The sequence below is a fragment of the Impatiens glandulifera genome, chromosome 3 (assembly GCF_907164915.1).
Source record: "Impatiens glandulifera chromosome 3, dImpGla2.1, whole genome shotgun sequence".
Classification (NCBI taxonomy): domain Eukaryota; kingdom Viridiplantae; phylum Streptophyta; class Magnoliopsida; order Ericales; family Balsaminaceae; genus Impatiens; species Impatiens glandulifera.
Window position 1 is genome coordinate 17,843,147 of NC_061864.1, and position 21,500 is coordinate 17,864,646.

At 31.4% G+C, this 21,500-nt stretch overlaps 1 protein-coding gene across 2 annotated transcripts; it reads right to left on the minus strand.

The window, feature by feature from the left end:
* Positions 1 to 126: 126 nt before the first annotated feature.
* Positions 127 to 2,791, minus strand: LOC124929468 (triose phosphate/phosphate translocator, chloroplastic-like). 2 transcript variants are annotated; one of them, XM_047469835.1, is made up of 12 exons: positions 2,399 to 2,791; positions 2,236 to 2,301; positions 2,081 to 2,146; positions 1,935 to 2,013; positions 1,726 to 1,846; positions 1,557 to 1,652; positions 1,349 to 1,461; positions 983 to 1,060; positions 788 to 904; positions 603 to 702; positions 424 to 524; positions 127 to 356 (listed from the first exon to the last, which is right to left on the minus strand). In XM_047469835.1, exons 1-12 carry the CDS (start codon positions 2,695 to 2,697, stop codon positions 339 to 341), a joined length of 1,254 nt encoding a protein of 417 aa, XP_047325791.1. In that variant the 5' UTR covers positions 2,698 to 2,791; the 3' UTR covers positions 127 to 338. The 2 variants fall into 2 exon arrangements, with proteins under 2 accessions (XP_047325791.1, XP_047325792.1); XM_047469836.1 differs by having other exon boundaries at positions 2,394 to 2,627.
* Positions 2,792 to 21,500: the final 18,709 nt, after the last annotated feature.

A 21,500-nucleotide genomic window follows, 5' to 3' on the forward strand; every position in this document is an offset into this window, starting at 1 on the left:
AAGGGTTCTAATTTAAATTCTGTCTGAGCCAAACATAGCCTTATGTTTTTTGGGTGGGCCGATGACCTCGAATGAGAACAGACCCACCTCTTTAGGTATGTCTACTGAATTGATGAATATGTGAGATTGAATGAAATCATAGTATATTATTGGTTGCAGTGAGTATTAAAATGACAGATTAAAGCAAAGAAAAGAGAAACCTCCATTCCCTCAAAATAGAACCAAATTCGAATAAGATCTTAGTTTCAGGATTAAATTTTACAAATCCTCCACTTATTTCGACAAATTCGCATTTACAACAAATGCCTAGCTCCATCCATCCCATCCCCCATCAACATTTATGCTGGTTTTGCTTTCTGAATAAAAAACGAATAATTGTCATTCATTAGGATTTTACGTAGTTAGAATACTACAAAAACTCACCCTCTTCTCTTCTTCCATCCTAGCTTTGATAAGTGAATAGAGAGCCACTCCAGCTATGGCAATGCTCGTCCCGATACCAGTTTGTGTCGAGATTTTGTTACCTAACCAGTCGAACAAACATTAGAAGTAGACTCAAATCCCCCCAAAGGAGAAACCAACTTAATATTAATCCTACTTACCGAATGCCAGAATAGAGAAACCGATAACAAAGACACGCTTCAACACATTTCCAACAGCGTGAGTGAGTGGTGCCACCCTCTCCAGTGTGTTGGTTGCCAACTGCGAGACGAGAGGGAGATCAAAATAAAGTTAGCTCAAAAGGTGTGAGCTTTAACTTATGAAAACTAGAAACGATAAATGAGACCTGATTGTACAAGTGATAGAACATTCCGACCCAGAACAGATCCGTAAGGAACTTTGTCAAACCAACTTTGGCAATAGCATCGCTGAATCCATGCTTAAGTAGTTGTGGCCCCTCAACCTATTTTACCCCAAAAGTTAGTTATGTGTGTGAATGATTTGAAAGAATGTCCATAATTGGAATGAATATAGCTCTTACAATAATGGCAGGTGGAAGACAAACAATGAGTGCAATGATTGAAATGTAGGCGTAGACGTTTGTACTGTCCATGTCTGTCTGCAGAATAAGGAAAAAAAAACAGAAAGTTAAGAGAGATCATAGCATATTAATGGTTTTCATTTAGAAATGTCCTCCGGAATGAACCCTTGTTCTCATTTCCTTCAGATGAGGAGTTTAACCTATGTATTTATAAACCAGCTAATGATTCATGGGATACTGATACAAATGCGTATTCTGAGTTGAACACGGATGAGAAGCACCCGATTGTCAAACAGTGTTTAACCCAGATCAATGTTGCATTTAGGATTATACTATACCGAAAGGACTAATCGAAGATGTTCTAACCATGGCTTTCTTAGAGTAAATGCTCCTGTAAGTGAAGGAAATGTTGGAAATCATAGCACTGATAAAACCCAGCCAGTTGAAAGAAAGCTCAGTGAGTGAAGCCAAAGACACACCTGCATCAAATCAAATCACTGGTTAAGCAATCTATAAGATTGCGATTAGCTACAACAAAAGAGAATTAACAGTTTGAGCTAACATCATTTCTTACCAATGACGACAGGAGCCAGCGACAGCCATAAGCCTATTGGAATTGACTGTCCAAGAATGAATTGAGAAGCAGCAGCATTGAAGAAAGGCTCCAAGGCTGTGTTATATTAGAAATAATTGTTAGTTACAAACCAAAATAAGCAAAAAATTTAATGCTCATGTCTCAAAACCTTTAATCGTGTGGGTAAACGAGACTGCAACAGCGGCAAACGACACATTGCTGGTGACATGCCCTAATGCATGGCATGCAGCCACTGGAATCAGCAGCTTCAACTGGTTTGCGTCAATAGGCTACAAAAACCGAAGATAAATACATTCAACAAATCGGGAGGATTCATTGTTAGGGCTACATAAGGGGGGTGTTCAAAGGTTGACTTACAGCACGTTTAGGGAGACCAACAGACCAGCTTATCAAACAGTAGACTACCCCAACAAACAAATGAATAACGGACACAAAGCTAGAAAACAAACAATGTTAATAATAATGATTATGTTTATTAAATTAACCCTCATGATATTACTTACTAAGGGTAAGGGAAATAATTGTAGATCTTCTTGTTGAGTATGTTGAAGATGACATTGAGGAAGTACCTGATAAACAGTTTTGACAGAAAATGGTAAAATTGATCTAATCTAAAAGAAGGGTTTCTGAAAAATGTAAACTTTTTATATTTATTTACCACATGAAGAAGAAGAATCCGGTAACAAGGAAAGGGTACTTGTTCAAGAATCCGACCTTGGCTTCCCTGAAACCAGTTAGGGGAAAAAACAAAAGTCAGTTGGGGGTGTGGGATTTAAACGGGTTTGGATACCGGGTATATAAAAAGAGAAAACGGACCTCACCCGGAGGAATCGGCCGGAGGTGAGGATGCTGCGGCGAGGACTGGTCGGAGAATCTGGCGTTTTGTGGTGGTGGTGGTGGAGGTGCATGGATGATTATTATAAGCAACAGCCATTGGGTTAGTCTCAAAGAGGAGGATTGAGGGTCGGAGCTGTCTTCCCCAAATGAGGTTGCCGCCGTCGGCGATTGGACCGATCGGCTTAGCGATGGCGAAGCATGTTGGTGTCAGTCTAGCCGGAGGCTTCCTGAGCTGGGGAATGCCGATGATTGAAGAAGCACCAGTGAGTAGCCGAGACTCCATTGATGATGATGATGATTGGTGGGTAATGAGAGAAAGAGAAAAATATCAAGAAGAAGAAGAAGAAGACTCAAGCTAGAGTGAGCTGTTGATATATTTATTTCTGTATATGTTCACATTTGGAGGAAGATTTGTGAAATTATCTTGAGATTCGTGTCTTTCGAGTGGCTGAGCTTGCAAGACGATTTTTTTTGTTTATTTTTTCTAAAATAATAGTAAATAACCCAATTTCAATTCAAAGTCTTTATCATAAGAATCAATTTAGAATTTTTAATCCCTTATACAAGAATCTAGACACTATGTTTAATTTGAAATGTTTTAGTTTTGCTAAAGATTGTTTATTTTTTTTTAAAGATAATATTGAGTGGGTCCATCTTATCTTGGGGAGAGAGATGGATGGCCTATCCTTTGTGATTGTCCTCGATTGGCATCGTGTTAGCTTCTTTCCTTCCTTATCGCTTCATTCGCATGGCCCCCATCCCCATACATACTACAATTCAATCATGCCAAGTCCTAACCAAACATTTCAAGTTGAAAAAACAAGCATAAAAGAGAAATAAGATGTTATCATTACTTGATATACTTGAGTCACTCCAAAAGCATATGAGGTGAAGCTTCATAGATATAATAGCATTAATTGATTACACATTTGAACTTAATTGTAGTTTTCATTCATTACATAGCATGTATTTTTGCTTAAACTTTTCATTAAAACCTATATTTATTTCTCTCAATTTAAAAATAAAATAATTGTAATGTATGTGCTGTTGTGTAATTTTTTTTAGAATTTTAAAAAATGTGGTCACAAGAGGGTTAAACACATTTAACGAGACGCAGAATTTGCGTCTGACGGACTCGTACCCAGGAGTTCACAAGGAGGCTAGGAATATCCATCTATTGTTGCCGCTAGACGATATTATTGTGTAATTAATAAATAACAACGTACACTTCTTTGAATCCAAATGAAATATCAGTAAGACAAAATCAATAACTAAAAAAAACATGGTGTTTTTACTTTTCATTCTGTCGAGTGATTCCTTATTATTAGATCTTAACTAATAAGAGGATAAGAACATTCTTAGATGGAAGGGTAAATTCATTTTATCAATCGTGTGGAGACCAGTTAAACCTATATTCATTTTACCAATAGATTTGGTACAAATTGGAATTTGTTTTTTAAAATATAATTTTGCTATAAAAAATTTGTTATGATTATACTTGTTTTGGGTCAAATAGTATGTTTTTAAAAATTCTTTTATCACTTTTATTTTTGTCATACCAAGAGAGGCTGAATCAAATTGGAATTCCCAACAAGCAATGAATACATTATATTCTATGTTCACTTTAATTTTGCCTTTATTATTATACATATCACGCAATATTGGTGAAGATGATGAAAACATGTGACATGTATACTAAATTATCAGAAATGAAAGAGAACAAGGAAGAAAATAAAAATGTAGACATTAATGTAATCCTTACTGTCCGTTAAGCAATAAATATACACTTGGAAGATTCTCTGGCAACTTGATTGGCAGCTCAACTATTATATGAAAATAAGACAGATTTGTGAATGCGAGAACGACAAAATAACGACTTTGTCGGATAAAAATGAGATTTTGAAAGTTTTCAAACAGTAGAAAAAGATTCTTTTATAATCGGCAAAATAAAATAGTTTGTTGATATGATTTGTCAAGACCGGAGAATAATACTAAATTGGATTAAAAAAAAACTAAAGCTTCAAAGGTTGAAAGTTAGGAACCAGTATATAAAAGATATTTTATAGTGATGGTTATAGATGAAGTAACGAAGATTCAGTTATCTATATTGGAGTTTGAAATTTTGTTTTCTTCCTAAGAAGATTAAAAAATGTTTAATTAACTAATAAGTAGTTAATTTAAAACTTGTTAATTAGTTTTAATAATTAGTTTGTTAATTTCTAACTCTATAAATGAGAAATGTAATTATTTAGATAAAAACTAATAATATTTTATTTTCAATTCACTTATTTTTTCAATATATTAATTATTCTAGATAATATTTTCACATTAGACTCACATTGTATCATCTAATTATTTTCAATTTTGATTATTAATTTAGATATGATAATTTTTTTTATCATTCCTTACTTATATATAACTAATAAATTTAATAATGTTTTTTCATTAAAACTAATTTCATTTTAATTAAGACTCATAATCTTAATTATAGTTATAATTCTCTCTTAGAGCTCCATTGATGTTGTTTTTTACTTAAAAACACATCCATTTTATTTCTTTGATGTCATATAAAATCAATTGGGCTAGATTTTGCCAAGTACTTAGTTTACATTTTAAATGGGTTGGTGTGTAATGAGTAACCAATTTCAAATAGCTTAAAGTTGTATTCTACTAGATCCAGTTGGTAAACAAAGAGCCCTATAAGGCCAGGCCCAGAATGATGCGTACAAATAAAACAATCCAAGAAATCTTAATAAACAAAAAAAATATGTTAAAACAATAAAAATAAGAAATAAAAAAATGTACAATTCTAATAATCATGTTGATTATTGTTTTAAGGTAATACAAAAAATAAAAAATCATTTGAGTTTTAAGAACAACAAAACAAATGTATATAATTGATCTATTATACATTAAGAGTTTGATGCTGATTTTTTTTAAAATTTTTATACCATACCATATATTTTTTTCATAAGGCAAACAAATTTTGACAGAAATATATCTATAATATTGAGTTGTAAAGTCGATTAAAATTTCTTATATATTTTTCTCTTCTACCTCACTAATTGTTTTTCCATCTTTCTAAATATATATATTTCACAAGTATAAGTTATTTTATATATATATTTTTTTTAAAAAAAACCTTAATAATAAATATGTAATAACGCATCAAAGTAACCCAATGGTAATAGTCGACTTAAAAAACCAAAATGTCACCCGTTCAATTTTATTAGAAAGCGTTTTGAATCAAAGTGAGGTACATCGTGGGATGGGAGGCTAGTTTATGTTAATTAAAATAAAAACGCTTTCGAATCAAAGTGAGGTACATCGTGGGATGGGAGGCTAGTTTATGTTAATTAAAATAAAAATCTCTATAATATTATAGATTAAGTGCTAGTTTAATTTTTTTTTTTTGAAATTTAAGAGCATCATATTTTGTTTTGATCTTTTCAACCCTTCATTATCTATTAAAATACATTAATATTTTTTTTTTATAAAAATAAATACAAACAATATCAAAATCTAAAAAGTCTATTTTTTCATCCAACAATATTTATTTCCAATATCAAACAAAGTGAAGAGCAATTTTATCACAGTAATTCATTTTCATTATAAATAAACAATTAAAGAGGTTTCATAAATTTATTGTTAAAGTTATGGTGACGCCCTAGAGTCTAGGCTCGCGATGAAATTAAATAAATCTTAACGTTTGATATTGGGCATTTATGCCTAATTATGTGACCTATAAATATATGCTCCTAGTTATGATTTTATTACAAACAAACATAATATTTGATAGTATTTTTCTGTTTCTAAATTGTAATCTTCTTTTGACAACATAGTGAAAAGAAATTATTCTCTTAACGTGATTTTTCCCGTTTTGGTAAATTTTGTATTTTTTATCATGTTTTATTTGTTGATATTTTATCTCTTATTTATTTTGATTAATCTTAGATCTATATCCGTTTTTTAACAATTGGTATCAAAGTCTTGAGCATTTTTTATTCTAAGACTATATCTATTTTCGGAGATATTGAGTATTAAATAAGATATTCAGTTAAAAACTAGTATTGTTAAAGTTAAAGACAATGAAATCATCATGGCTTTTGCTTGAGATACAAGATTGTAAGTTGAATGAATATTCAATTCTAGTTGTACATATCATATGTGTCCCGTGTCCCGATCGGGATTAGCTTTCAAATTATAATATATTTCCCAATATGTTGTATTGATGGAAAACAGTTAATCATGTAAGGTTGTGAGTATAAGAATAATAAAAATCAAGATATTTGATGGAGTTACTCGGACACTTAGTGATGTGAGACATGTTCCTAATTTGAAAAAAAATATAATTCCTCTTAGTACTTTTGATTTAAAAGGGTATAAGTACACTATTGAAGGTGGAGTGAAGAAAATTAGTAGATGTGTTCTTGTTGTGATGAAGGGTGAAAGAAAAAAAATTAACATGTTATATGTTTTGAAAAGTTCTACCGTTTTAGGCGACGTTGTTGTCGCACCTCTTCGTTATCTGATGATGATGTCACTAAATTATGGCATATGCGACTTGATCATATTAGTAAGAATGACATTACTGAATTATGTAAAAAAGACTTTTTTATGAAGAAAGTATTAAAAAATTAAAGTTCCGTGAGCACTATGTCCTCATCAAATAACAAAGGAGTCAATTTTTCCAAATGCATCCACAATACTAAAAACACACTTATTATATTCACTTTAATCTCTAGGGACCGTCTAGAGTGTCTTATAGGAGAGACGCTTATTATATTAATGATTATTTATGATTTTTCAGAAAAACTTTGGGATTTCTTTTGAAGCAAAAGAGCGACATGTTCTATAAGTTTAAGGAGGGAAAACTATGATTGAGAAGCACACATGGAAACCAATAAAATATTTACACAATGATAATGATTTGAAGTTATGTTCTGAAGAGTTTAATACTCTATGCAAGACTAAAGAAATCGTTAGACACCACACAATGTCTTAGAATCCACAATAAAATAGTGTGACAGAGATAATGATTAAAATACTGATGGAGAAGGTGCGTTATATTTTCCTTATTAATATAGATTTATCAAAGTCTTTTTAAGTTGAAGTTGCAACTTTAACTTGTTTCCTCGTCAACCGTTCTCCATCGACTGCGATGAATAAACAGACTTCGCAAAAAGTATGGTATGATATTCACTATAATTATTCTGACTTGAGAATTTTTGTTGTTCTGCGTATGCTCATGTTAATCAAGGAATTTGGAGGCTCAATTTTTAAAGTGTATTTTTATCGGTTATAAATCCGGTGCAAATAGGTACAAGTTATGGTGTCAAGAAACTAGAAATGTAATAATTAGTTGAGATGTTATTTTAATAAAATATCTATGTTAAATGCTACAACCTCTATATCTTATTACGATAAAATTCAGCAAAAATCTAGCACTTATGATGATAAAATTCAACAAAAATTTATTACTTCTGGTGATAAGATTCAACAAAAATCTAACATTTCGATACTAAGATTCAATAAAAAAATAAATATAGCACACGTGTGGAGTTTGAGAGTATATCAAAATTTGAATTTGTAAAACTACCAACAACTATATTATAGGTTACTAATACTTCACCATCGCTTGCACCACCATAATATTCTATTGCTATTGATAAACCTAGACATGATATTAGATCTCCTCGAAGACTTGGTGAAGCGGATTTGGTTATTCATGCATTGAGTGTTGTAGAAGATATTGATTTTTATGAAAAATATTCTTCATATTCTGATGTAGTTATTTGTGACGACTCTAACAAATGGATGATTGTCATGAAAGAAAGATTGAATCTCTTCATAAGAATGTTACGTGAAACTCATAAAATTACAAATAAGAAAAAATGATATTCATTGTGAGTGGATGTATAAAAGAAAAGAAGGTACACATAGAATTGAAGATTCAAGGTTTAAAGTGAGACTAGTTGTGAAAGGTTACAATTAAATTCTGATGATTGATTTTACTAACGTGTTTTCTCTAATTGTGAAACATACTTCGATTTGAGCATTACTTGGCATCGTGGCGATGCATAATTTGGAGGTTGAGCAACTAGATATGAAGACCGCGTTTTTACACGGGGATCTATATGAGGACATCTATATGCATCAACTTGAGGGTTTATAGTCTTAAGGACAAGAGGACTGTGTTTGTTATTTAAAGAAATTCCTTTATGGTTTAAAACAATCGTCAAGGTTGTGATATAAAATATTGATTCTTTTATAATTACTCGTGACTTAAAAAAAGTGATTTTCATTTTTATGTATATTTTAAAATTAGTAACGATGACTCGTTTGTTTATCTTCTTCTATATGTTGATGATATGTTGATAACGACTAATAATTAGAAGAAAATAAATAAGGTAAAGATTTAGGAATTCTAAATATAATACTCATAATGGAGATTTATAGAGATATAACAACTAGAAAATTATACTAGTAAAAAACTTGTTTTTTAACGAGGACTTATGCCCTTAGAGAAAGTCAATTTACCCTCGGTGATTGTTTTCGTCGAGGGCGGTAAATACTCTCGGAATGTGTCGTTGATGTGACTATCGGTGAAGGAAAAATAAATACCACCAAGAGCAGTTGTAGCTCTCGGAGATAATTAAATTATTTTACTAAGTAGAGCCAAGGCTCTCGATGATAATTAGAGTCTTTCTAAAAAAAATTCAAAATCGTAAAAGCTTCGATTTGGATAGAAGTAGAAAACTCAAATTCCAATCCAAGATAGTGTTGGAATTAAACTAATTCCATTAATTAAATGGAAATGATATTTGGGCTAATTAAATTCACACCAAATTCAAATGTGAATTAAAGTGAAATTAATCCAAATGAAATTCACATGAAATTCAAATGTGAATTCAAGTGAAATTAATCCAAATGAAATTCACATGAAATTCAAATGTGAATTAAAGTGAAATTAATCCAAATGAAATTCACATGAAATTCAAATGTAAATTAAGGTGAAATTTCATCCAAATGAAATTCACATCAAATTCATTGTGAATTAAATTTGTTAATTGTTACAATTAACATAAATGTCTTGAATGAGGCAATTAACAAATGATGTTAATTGCCATTGTAACTACAAAATATTTATTGTAGGATGTAACTTGCAAAGATGATGAAAAGGCAAGCAACGATAACCGTTGGATGAATGGATGATGGATTAGTGACCGTTGGATTAAAGAATTGATTATGAGTTTAATTTTCAACTATAAATATCCCTTCACATTGTATTCCTCTCTACACATTATCTTATCACTTCTCTCTCTAGAATTCTAAAGTCTTTCCTTGTTCTTGTGAGTGTTCTTGTGAGCGTTCTTCGAGTTTCTTGACTCGATCATTTCTGTGCGAAACCCGGTGATTGTGATTCAGGTACTTTTGTTTAGTTCGCTGTTGTAGTGGTTTTTTTGTGCTAAATCATTGCAGGTTCCGTTGTACCCTGGGAAGCAGCCACCGACGAAACTCTCCAGCACAAACGGGAGACGGTGAAACTGTTTTAAGGGAACTGTGATTCCACAGGCCTCGGAGCAAACGAGAAGATTTTTCTTCATTTCTTAAATAATCTGTTGTATTGTTTTATTATCATTGTATTATTTTCATATATCATTTACGTGTAATTTTTATGAGATAAGATAATCAACAATCTTAAAACAGTCTGCAAATATTACTTATCTCAGATTCTTACACGTTTCTGGTTTTGTGATTCAGAATGACTACCGAAACACCTACTTCTAACATGAGGATGCCAGTTCCAGCTAACCATCTGGATAAGCCAGAAAAGTTTGATGGATCAAACTTTAAGAGATGGCAACAAAAGATGTTCTTCTACCTCACGACCCTAAGTCTTGCGCGATTCCTCACGGAGGATCCTCCCACTCCCAAAATCGATGAGCCAGACGTGGCTTCATCGTCGGATGCAAACGTGCATCCGAAAGTTGATGTGCAAGCGGCTTCGGCCATTGATGCTTGGCACCATTCAGATTTTCTATGTAGAAATTACGTGCTGAATGGTTTATCAGATTCATTGTACAATGTGTACAGTGAAAAGAATACGGCTAAAGAACTTTGGCAATCTCTTGAACGTAAGTACAAAACAGAAGATGCGGGTGCAAAAAAGTTTATGGTCGGTCGATTTTTGGACTACAAAATGGTAGATTCAAGACCAGTCATTAAACAAGTTCAAGAGATCCAAGTTATTTTGCACGAAATTCATGCTGAGGGCATGAATTTGGGAGAAACTTTCCAAGTGGCTGCTATTATTGAAAAGTTGCCACCGTCTTGGAACGATTTCAAGAACTACCTTAAGCACAAGCGAAAGGAGATGAACGTAGAAGAATTGGTGATTCGTCTACGCATTGAAGAGGAAAATAAAAGCGCCTCAAAGAAATACTTTAGTCAACATGTGGCTAAAGCAAATGTGGTTGAGCATGGTAAAGACAAGAAGAAACATAATTCTTTTGTCAAAAACCGGAGCCTTAATCCTAAAGGAGGAATCTCTAAGAAGTTCACGGGCAAGTGTTTCAATTGCAATGGCATGGGCCATAGATCTTCTGATTGCAAGAAGCCGAGAAGAATTCGAGAGGCTAACTTGACTCAAGGATTATCGGACATGGATCTATGTGCGATGATATCTGAGGTTAACTTGGTGGGATCTAATCCACGGGAGTGGTGGGTTGATACAGGAGCTACAAGACATGTTTGCTCCAACAAAGAAGTATTTTCAAGCCTCGAAGAAGTGAAGAATGGTGAAAAGCTGTTCATGGGGAATTCTGCCACTTCTGACATACAAGGTGAAGGAAAAGTGGTGTTAAGGTTATCTTCAGGAAAAGATTTAACTTTAACTAATGTGTTGTATGTTCCAGAGATTCGGAAAAATTTGATATCCGGATCTCTTCTAAGTAAGCATGGTTTTAGAATTGTGATTGAGTCGGATAAAATTATTTTATCCAAAGGTGGAATGTTTGTAGGTAGAGGTTATGCTACTGATGGGCTTTTTAAGCTAAATGTAATGGCAGTTAAGCCAAGTATGAATGAAAAGAATAAGTCTTCTATTTATTTGTTGGAGTCTTCCATTTTATGGCATGGTAGACTAGGTCATATTAATTATGATTCGATGCATCGATTAATAAAACTGAGTAGTATACCTACATTCGAAATTAATAAGAAACACAAGTGTGAAATTTGTGTTGAAGCGAAATTGACGAGATCATCCTTTCGAAACGTTGAAAGAAGTAATAGACCGCTTGATTTAATTCATACAGATGTGTGTGATTTAAAAGGAACACCAACACGTGGTGGAGGAAAATATTTCATTACTTTTATTGATGATAACACAAAATATTGTTATGCGTATATTCTTAAAAGTAAAGATGAAGCCATAGAGAAATTTACTCTTTATAAAAATGAGGTTGAAAACCAACTTGGTAAAAAGATCAAGGTGTTAAGAAGTGATAGAGGAGGTGAATATGAATCACCTTTTGCCGAGCTATGTGCTCAACATGGTATAATCCATGAGACGACAGCACCTTATTCTCCTCAGCAAAATGGTACAGCTGAGAGAAAAAATAAAACATTAAAAGAAATGATGAATTCACTTCTATTAAGTTCTGGTCTACCACATAACATGTGGGGAGAAGCTATTTTGACAGCTAATTACCTTTTAAATAAGGTTCCACGAAAGAAGCTAGATAAGAGTCCATATGAATTATGGCATGAAAGAAAACCATCATATGAATACTTACGAATGTGGGGGTGTCTAGCTAAGGTAGCCGTACCATTACCTAAAAAGGTGAAAGTTGGACCAAAAACTGTTGATTGTATATTTATTGGATATGCACATAACAGTAGTGCTTATCGCTTTCTTGTGTTTAAATCGGACATTCCGGATATTCATAAGAATACGATAATGGAATCGAGAAATGCATCGTTCTTTGAACATGTATTTCCATATAAGTCTAATGAAGAACAACGTTCTCCAAAAAGATTTCTTGAACTAGATGAACAAGAAAAGGAGAATGAAGTTGAGGTTGAAATTAGACGAAGTAAACGAGCTAGAACCGAAAAATCATTTGGTCCAGATTTTATTACTTTCATGATGGAAAGTGAACCTCAAACGTATAATGAGGCAATTAACTCGTCTGAAGGGCCTCAATGGAAAGAGGCAATTAATAGTGAGATAGAATCTATCTTGCAAAACCATACATGGGAACTAGTGGATCTGCCTCCGGGAAATAAACCACTAGGTTGCCGATGGATTTTCAAAAGGAAAATGAAAGATGATGGATCAATTGATAAATATAAGGCAAGACTGGTGGTAAAAGGTGTTAGAAATCTTGTCTTGAAAAATAACAGAAAAATATATATACATACGATGTTACAAATAAATAAAAATAAAATAAGATATACGAAGAACAATATCACCGTATTTAATGGTTGATTCGAGGCATGTGTTAAACACATTTCCCTTAAAACAGTTCCACCGTCTCCCCGTGTGCTAGAGCTTGTCACAGATGGCTGTCTCCCAGGGTACAACGAATCTAGTAGTAATTCAGCACCGGAATCACTACACAACGAGCTTGATAAAGTACCTGAACTATCACCGGGTTTCAACGGAAAATATCGAGCGAAGAACTCGAAGAACACTCACAAAACAAGAAGAAGGCTTTTGGAATTCTAGAGTGAGAAAGATGAAAATGAAGTATGTGTAAAATGAATAATGAATGGGTATATATTGCTGAGAATTAAACCTGTAAATAAAACCATCCAAACGTTTATTAGCAATAAATATTGCTCATTCATTTGTTAATCAGCCTATACGTTCATTTGCAGAAATGCAATGTTAGACATTCAATGCTAATGCTAGCTAATTGAAGAGTCCATACGTTAGCCAATAGGCCAATTAAAGCTAAATGTTTATCCTAACATTATGCTTTAATTTTCTAATTAGGCATTAAATATTAATTAAACAATTAATATTTAATTATAATTTGGATTAAATTCACCGTTAATTCACGTTTGAATTTGTGTGAATTTTATTTGATTTTATTTATTTACAATTTTATTTCCATTCATTAATGGAATTAGCTTAATTCCAACAATCCCCCACATTAATGGAAATTGAAAGATTAACCCGGTGAAAGGTTCAACAGTTGAATTCTACATAGGATAGGTAGGTGTAACCCTTTGAACCTTCCCTTGTGAAAGCATATAACTTTACTAGCTGATTAGTAGACTCGATGTCCTTGAACTATTCTGCCTTTTGTGTAAACGATTACACACTTTCACATAGAATTCTCCCTAATACATGTCAAGCTCTCATGGTTGTGTCCATTTTGGCCATGGAACACGCGCCTGGTTCTGTGAGAGGGTCTAGAATTGAGCCGTGCAATTCTTTCGAAGCGGCCCCACTTCTCCCTCACATAGGTGATCTCTTTGCTCACAAAGAATCATTAAAAGCGATATACTTATCCTCGTCAAAATATTATTGTTTCGTTATAGGATTAATCCTCAACAATAACTTTCCAAGTCAGTACAATTAGGTTGTCCCATTGAACCTAGTTCTTGGGATCTCCAGTCTGCATAGGTTGGGTTTTCCTTCATACCAACTTATAGTAGGCTAATGTCTCAAAAGACTTCAAACTATCTATCTATTCAATAATCTGATTAGTGGATCCACAATGTTATCTTTGACTTACATAGTCAAATTTGATAACTCTATTAGATAGTATAGTCTAATGACATTACGTCTAAGACGTGTATGTCTAGACTTGTCATTGACTCTAAGCTTGTCCAATTTCTAATTACTATCACAATAATTAGAAATTTATGTTGGTACATTCTTAGTTAACCTTGGAACATCTTCTAATAAGAAGCATAGTCATTCGTACATGCTTATCATTTAATTTTTTTATGAAAATATTGTTTACTTGGCTAACTAGTAGACAAAATGTCTTTGAACTATTCTGCCTTCGTGTAAACGATTATATATTTTACATAAAAATATTTTATTTTTCGACATAAGTCAAAAATATAGATTATAACGTTTAATCTATCCATCATAAGTTTCTTAGAAGATTTCCATACGTAGATTGCACTTCTAAGTGTAAACATATTCACTTTAAGACGTAAAGTCTTTCATTAATAATATCAATATATCATTTGATAACAACATGATATTTTGTTTAGTGCAATTCATATCCTTTATGGATTTAATCATTTTTATCGTAATTTTCAACGATAAAAATATCGTACAAAAGACACGTAATGAAATAATTTTCATTGTCTTCATGATATATATAATTGTCACATCCACTTTTTAATAAAAGTATGATCAAATTTTCATATCATTATTATAAAATTTGTTATAAGTCATATCAAAATTTTATAAACTTCATTTTCATTTATTTCATAAAATTCTTTTGAAGACATTGGTTCTTCATAGTTTTATGAAAATAATGTCAAAATATGACACGTTTCTTGATTTCAAAATCCTCAAATTTTAAATATCGATTTGAGCACCAACTCAGCAAATATAAACAAGACATTTTCTTGTTATTTTCTTTCTTTTTGTAAAGTTGCGCAACTTTATCTTTTATAGAGAACATATTTCTCTAACAATGAATTATCTTTTCATTTATCGTAATATACACAATTATTTTTGTATTATAATCAATAAAAATATTTGCCCCCACATTCGTGTTGGTATCCTTTAAATCACACACATTTGTATGATTTAAATCAATGATTTTCTAATCAAGAAATTATCACACAATTATTTTACAAATTTCTTTTGTTATACTTATCATACATTGAATAAGATAACTATATTATAAATATTTAATTGAATAAATCATAATTTCTATACAAGAGATTAGAATGTTTATTCATTTATAAATCATTCTTCACATAATCTCTACATAAGAAATTAAAAATATTTAATCAATTAAAATATTTATTTCAACACTTAATTTCTATAAAAGAAATTAGAATATTTAATCAAATAAATATTCACCATATCACATGATTTCTACAAAAGAAATCATAATGTTTCAAGCACCTTTGACCGAAGTCGCTTAAACATTTATTTCCGGTTGCACGTTTGCAACACGTAATATCGGCACGTTTGCCACATTATTCTCAAATCAAAGAAGACTTTACTTGTAATTATTTGATTTCAAAATTATCAAATTAAGTAAGTCTTAATGATGCAATTGGACAATGTATATCAAGTATCTTATATTAAACCAAAATTAATATATCTATATATATCTATATGATATTATATATTATTGCTTCTTTTATTTTAGTCACCACGATGACAAAACAACTATAATATATATAGTCAATAACATAGAAACGTAATCAGATAAATAATATGTCATATATATTATTAAACAAATATATATACAACTTCATTTATCATTAAAAATATCGTTTAAAAAATATATGATAATTAATTAGAATATTAATTATTACACTTAATTAGAATGTTGATCATTTATCTTTAATCGAATATAACACTAACTAATTATAAAAATAAGTATTCATGTCATCAATTATTCGTTTCTTAATTAATTAGATGACCTTTAACATTCTATAACAATTCTTTGTCAATCAAAGAACACAATTTGTGACAAATTTCAAAATTATCTATTAAAATAAAAATAGATAGAAAATAAATCTTAATTTATATATATATAAATTTCTAGATAATCATACTTATTATGAATAACATGAATCATCATATTATTAGCAAATATGCATGATTATAATAATAATCAATTAACACATAATCAAATTAAATATAACTACAAATATATTTTATATCTTAATCGAAGCACTTACATTGCCATGTTTTGAACAATAATCGACATGAAACGATTATGCATGCTCAAAATAAATCTGAGTATATTGTTCTCACCGAGACAATTTCGACTAACACAGTCGTGTCTCTTTAAATGCATGATTAGAATAAGTTTTAAAACAAATAACTTATTTAATCTCATTATACATATGACCTTCATTTTCTGTCATTATGAATCACATAATTTCTATAAAAGAAATCATTAGGATACTCAATTCATTTCATAATTTCTACATAAGAAATTATAATGATTTCAACCTTCATGATTAATGTCATTTAGACAAATCATATTATATATTTATATTTTATAAAAATCATTATGAACACATTAATCTCATAATTTTTACTCAAGAAAATTATAATGATTTCCACATCAAGACCTGACTCAGGTCTGATTTCTACCAAGAAATCATTGACTACTCATTCATCTCATAATTTCTACACAAGAAATTAGAATGATTTCAACATCAATGACTTTAACAAGTCTGATTTCTACAAAGAAATCATTGACAATCTCATTCATCTCATAATTTCTACACAAGAAATTGGAATGGATTTTAACATCAATGACCATAGTCATTTTAGTAAATCTGATTTCTACAAAAAGAAATCAAATCATCTCATCAGTTGGATTCGAACACCAGACCTCCCTTCCGTTACGCACCATTGCATCTGAACTTTGAATCACTACACCAATGCGCCATTTCATTGTTATACCGCTTTTATGACCTTTTGTCTTCTTTTTAGAGACAACTTATACATCATATTTAACTAGACTCTGTCAACAAATAAATATATATACATTTAAAACGATAACTTATTACCAGAATAAAATGTAATATATAAAACAATGTATAAATAAAGATATCATATCTCTTTATTTATTAAATCATCATACCATATTCTTATTAATTATATTACTTAATTAAAAAGAAGGTATACATTATAATTAATTATTTTAAAACTGAACCCATATGTTTCAATTATAATTAATTTTAACACCATAAATTTTATAAAAATTGAAAGCTAACATATTAGTTACTTTCTTATTTTTATTCATTATTATTAATAATTTTAATAACCAAACAAATCTTTAAATAAGACTAGAACAAATTAAATTATTGTGTTCTAATTTATTTTCTATATAACATTTGTATAATGAATATACAAATTAATGTTTCTTGAGAAAATTTTCATATCAAAATATATTAGCTTATAAAACTAAGCTTTAACAGCATAAAAACATATGTGTTAATAATCAAACATATTTATATGCACTAAAAACTTATCTTTATTTGTTGATTTCTTAAGATGAATCTTTTTCATTTTTTCGAAACGAACATCATCTCTTTCGCAACACCACGACTCGTATTTCTGAAACATCAAAGACAAAAAAAATATTCGATGGCGCAAGCTCTCTAAATAGCTTAGCACAAAGAAACTGTTTTAAGATTGTTAGAAATCTTGTCTTGAAAAATAACAGAAAAATATATATACATACGATGTTACAAATAAATAAAAATAAAATAAGATATACGAAGAACAATATCACCGTATTTAATGGTTGATTCGAGGCATGTGTTAAACACATTTCCCTTAAAACAGTTCCACCGTCTCCCCGTGTGCTAGAGCTTGTCACAGATGGCTGTCTCCCAGGGTACAACGAATCTAGTAGTAATTCAGCACCGGAATCACTACACAACGAGCTTGATAAAGTACCTGAACTATCACCGGGTTTCAACGGAAAATATCGAGCGAAGAACTCGAAGAACACTCACAAAACAAGAAGAAGGCTTTTGGAATTCTAGAGTGAGAAAGATGAAAATGAAGTATGTGTAAAATGAATAATGAATGGGTATATATTGCTGAGAATTAAACCTGTAAATAAAACCATCCAAACGTTTATTAGCAATAAATATTGCTCATTCATTTGTTAATCAGCCTATACTTTCATTTGCAGAAATGCAATGTTAGACATTCAATGCTAATGCTAGCTAATTGAAGAGTCCATACGTTAGCCAATAGGCCAATTAAAGCTAAATGTTTATCCTAACATTATGCTTTAATTTTCTAATTAGGCATTAAATATTAATTAAACAATTAATATTTAATTATAATTTGGATTAAATTCACCGTTAATTCACGTTTGAATTTGTGTGAATTTTATTTGATTTTATTTATTTACAATTTTATTTCCATTCATCAATGGAATTAGCTTAATTCCAACAAAAGGATATCGCCAACGAGAAGGTCTTGATTATTTTGATACATATTCTCCAGTTACGAGAATAACTTCTATTCGATTGATTCTTGCGATTGCTTCTTTGCGCAATCTAGAAGTTCATCAAATGGACGTAAAAACAGCTTTCTTAAATGGAGACTTGGAAGAAGAAATTTACATAGATCAACCTCAGGGGTTTTCTTCTCAAGGGCAAGAAAATAAAGTTTGTAAATTAGTTAAGTCATTGTATGGCTTAAAACAAGCTCCAAAACAATGGCATGAGAAATTTGATCATGCTATGATCTCAAGTGGATTTAAGATCAATGAATGTGATAAATGTATTTATATTAAAGACACAAAAAATGGTTACGTCATTTTATGTCTGTATGTAGATGACATACTTATCATTGGAAGTGATGATAAAATGGTTAAATCCACTAAAGATATGTTAAATTCAAAATTTGACATGAAAGATATGGGATTGGCTGATGTGATTCTTGGAATCAAAGTGATTAGAACATCGGAAGGGATAGTTCTAAGTCAATCACATTATGTGGATAAAATCCTCGAAAAATTTAACAATGATGATTCTGCATTGGCTAAGACTCCGATAGATACGAGTCAACATCTATCTAAAAATCGCGGAGAGAGTATTTCTCAATTAGAATATTCTCGAATAATTGGGAGTCTAATGTACTTAATGAGTTGTACAAGACCAGATATAGCCTATGCAGTAAGCAAACTAAGTAGATACACGAGTAATCCGGGTAATAATCATTGGAAAGCCATTGTACGATTACTTAGGTATTTAAGAAATACTCGTGATTATGGTCTGCACTACACGAGACATCCTGCTGTTATCGAAGGGTACACTGATGCTAATTGGATTTCAGATATGAAAGACTCTAAGTCAACAAGTGGATATGTATTTACACTTGGAGGTGCAGCTATATCTTGGAAATCTTCTAAACAAACTGTTATTGCTAGATCCACGATGGAATCTGAATTTATAGCTCTTGACAAATGTGGTGAAGAAGCTGAATGGCTACGTCTATTCTTAGAAGATATTCCAATATGGTCTAAGCCCGTACCAACAATTTCTATTCATTGTGATAGTCAATCTGCGATTGGACGAGCTAAGAGTCATATGTATAATGGTAAGTCCAGACATATATGTCGTAGACATAATACCATTAGACAATTACTCTCTACTGGAATTATCTCAATTGATTACGTAAAATCAAAAGATAATATTGCGGATCCGCTAACCAAAGGGTTAAATAGAGAGTTGGTGTTAAAGTCCTCACAAGGAATGGGACTTAAGCCTACAATAAGTTAGTATGAAGGGAAACCCAACCTATGATGACTGGAGATCCCAAGAACTAGGTTCAATGGGACAACCTAACTGTACTAAACTTGGTAGATTGCTATGGGTAAAAATCCTACGATAAAATAGCATTTCGGGAAAGGATAAGCACACAGGCTTTTAATGATTCTTTATGAATAAAGAGATCACCTATGTGAGAGAGAAGTGGGGCCGCTTCGAAAGAATTGCACGGCTCAATTCTAGACCCTCTCACTGAACCAGGCGAGTGTTCATGGCCAAAACGAACACAATCATGAGAACTGACATGTATCAGGAAGAATTTTATGTGAAAGTGTGTAATCGTTTACACAAAAGGCAGAATAGTTCAAGGACATCGAGTCTACTAATCGGCTAGTAAAGTTATATACTTTCATAAGGGAAGGTTCAAAGGGTTACACCTACCTATCCTATGTAAAATTCAACTGTTGAACCTTTCACCGGGTTACTCTTTCAATTTCCATTAATGTGGGGGATTGTTTGAATTAAACTAATTCCATTAATTAAATGGAAATGATATTTGGGCTAATTAAATTCACACCAAATTCAAATGTGAATTAAAGTGAAATTAATCCAAATGAAATTCACATGAAATTCAAATGTGAATTCAAGTGAAATTAATCCAAATGAAATTCACATGAAATTCAAATGTGAATTAAAGTGAAATTAATCCAAATGAAATTCACATGAAATTCAAATGTAAATTAAGGTGAAATTTCATCCAAATGAAATTCACATCAAATTCATTGTGAATTAAATTTGTTAATGGTTACAATTAACATAAATGTCTTGAATGAGGCAATTAACAAATGATGTTAATTGCCATTGTAACTACAAAATATTTATTGTAGGATGTAACTTGCAAATATGATGAAAAGGCAAGCAACGATAACCGTTGGATGATGGATTAGTGACCGTTGGATTAAAGAATTGATTATGAGTTTAATTTTCAACTATAAATATCCCTTCACATTGTATTCCTCTCTACACATTATCTTATCACTTCTCTCTCTAGAATTCTAAAGTCTTTCCTTGTTCTTGTGAGTATTCTTGTGAGTGTTCTTGTGAGCGTTCTTCGAGTTTCTTGACTCGATCATTTCTGTGCGAAACCCGGTGATTGTGATTCAGGTACTTTTGTTTAGTTCGCTGTTGTAGTGGTTTTTCTGTGCTAAATCATTGCAGGTTCCGTTGTACCCTGGGAAGCAGCCACCGACGAAACTCTCCAGCACAAACGGGAGACGGTGAAACTGTTTTAAGGGAACTGTGATTCCACAGGCCTCGGAGCAAACGAGAAGATTTTTCTTCATTTCTTAAATAATCTGTTGTATTGTTTTATTATCATTGTATTATTTTCATATATCATTTACGTGTAATTTTTATGAGATAAGATAATCAACAGATAGATCTGAACTAAACTTGCAACCATCGCTAGTATCAACTTTAACATAGAGTAGATATGAATAATATACACGATAAATTCAAATCAAAGATGTTAAAGAGGATTATTGGAAGGAATGCAATGCGTCTGAGAATACTTTTAGGGATTAGTTTGGTGACGACGTATGAATAAGAAAGAGATAGGAT

What these genes read in the sequence shown, in the direction of transcription:
- LOC124929468 (XM_047469835.1), bottom strand. Translation starts at nt 2,697, where the DNA reads ATGGAGTCTCGGCTACTCACTGGTGCTTCTTCAATCATCGGCATTCCC. An exon ending in GGATTCTTCTTCTTCATGTG is followed by an intron (nt 2,147 to 2,235) that starts GTAAATAAATAT and finishes ACTGTTTATCAG; the next exon opens with GTACTTCCTCAATGTCATCT. An exon ending in AATTATTTCCCTTACCCTTA is followed by an intron (nt 2,014 to 2,080) that starts GTAAGTAATATC and finishes TTTGTTTTCTAG; the next exon opens with CTTTGTGTCCGTTATTCATT.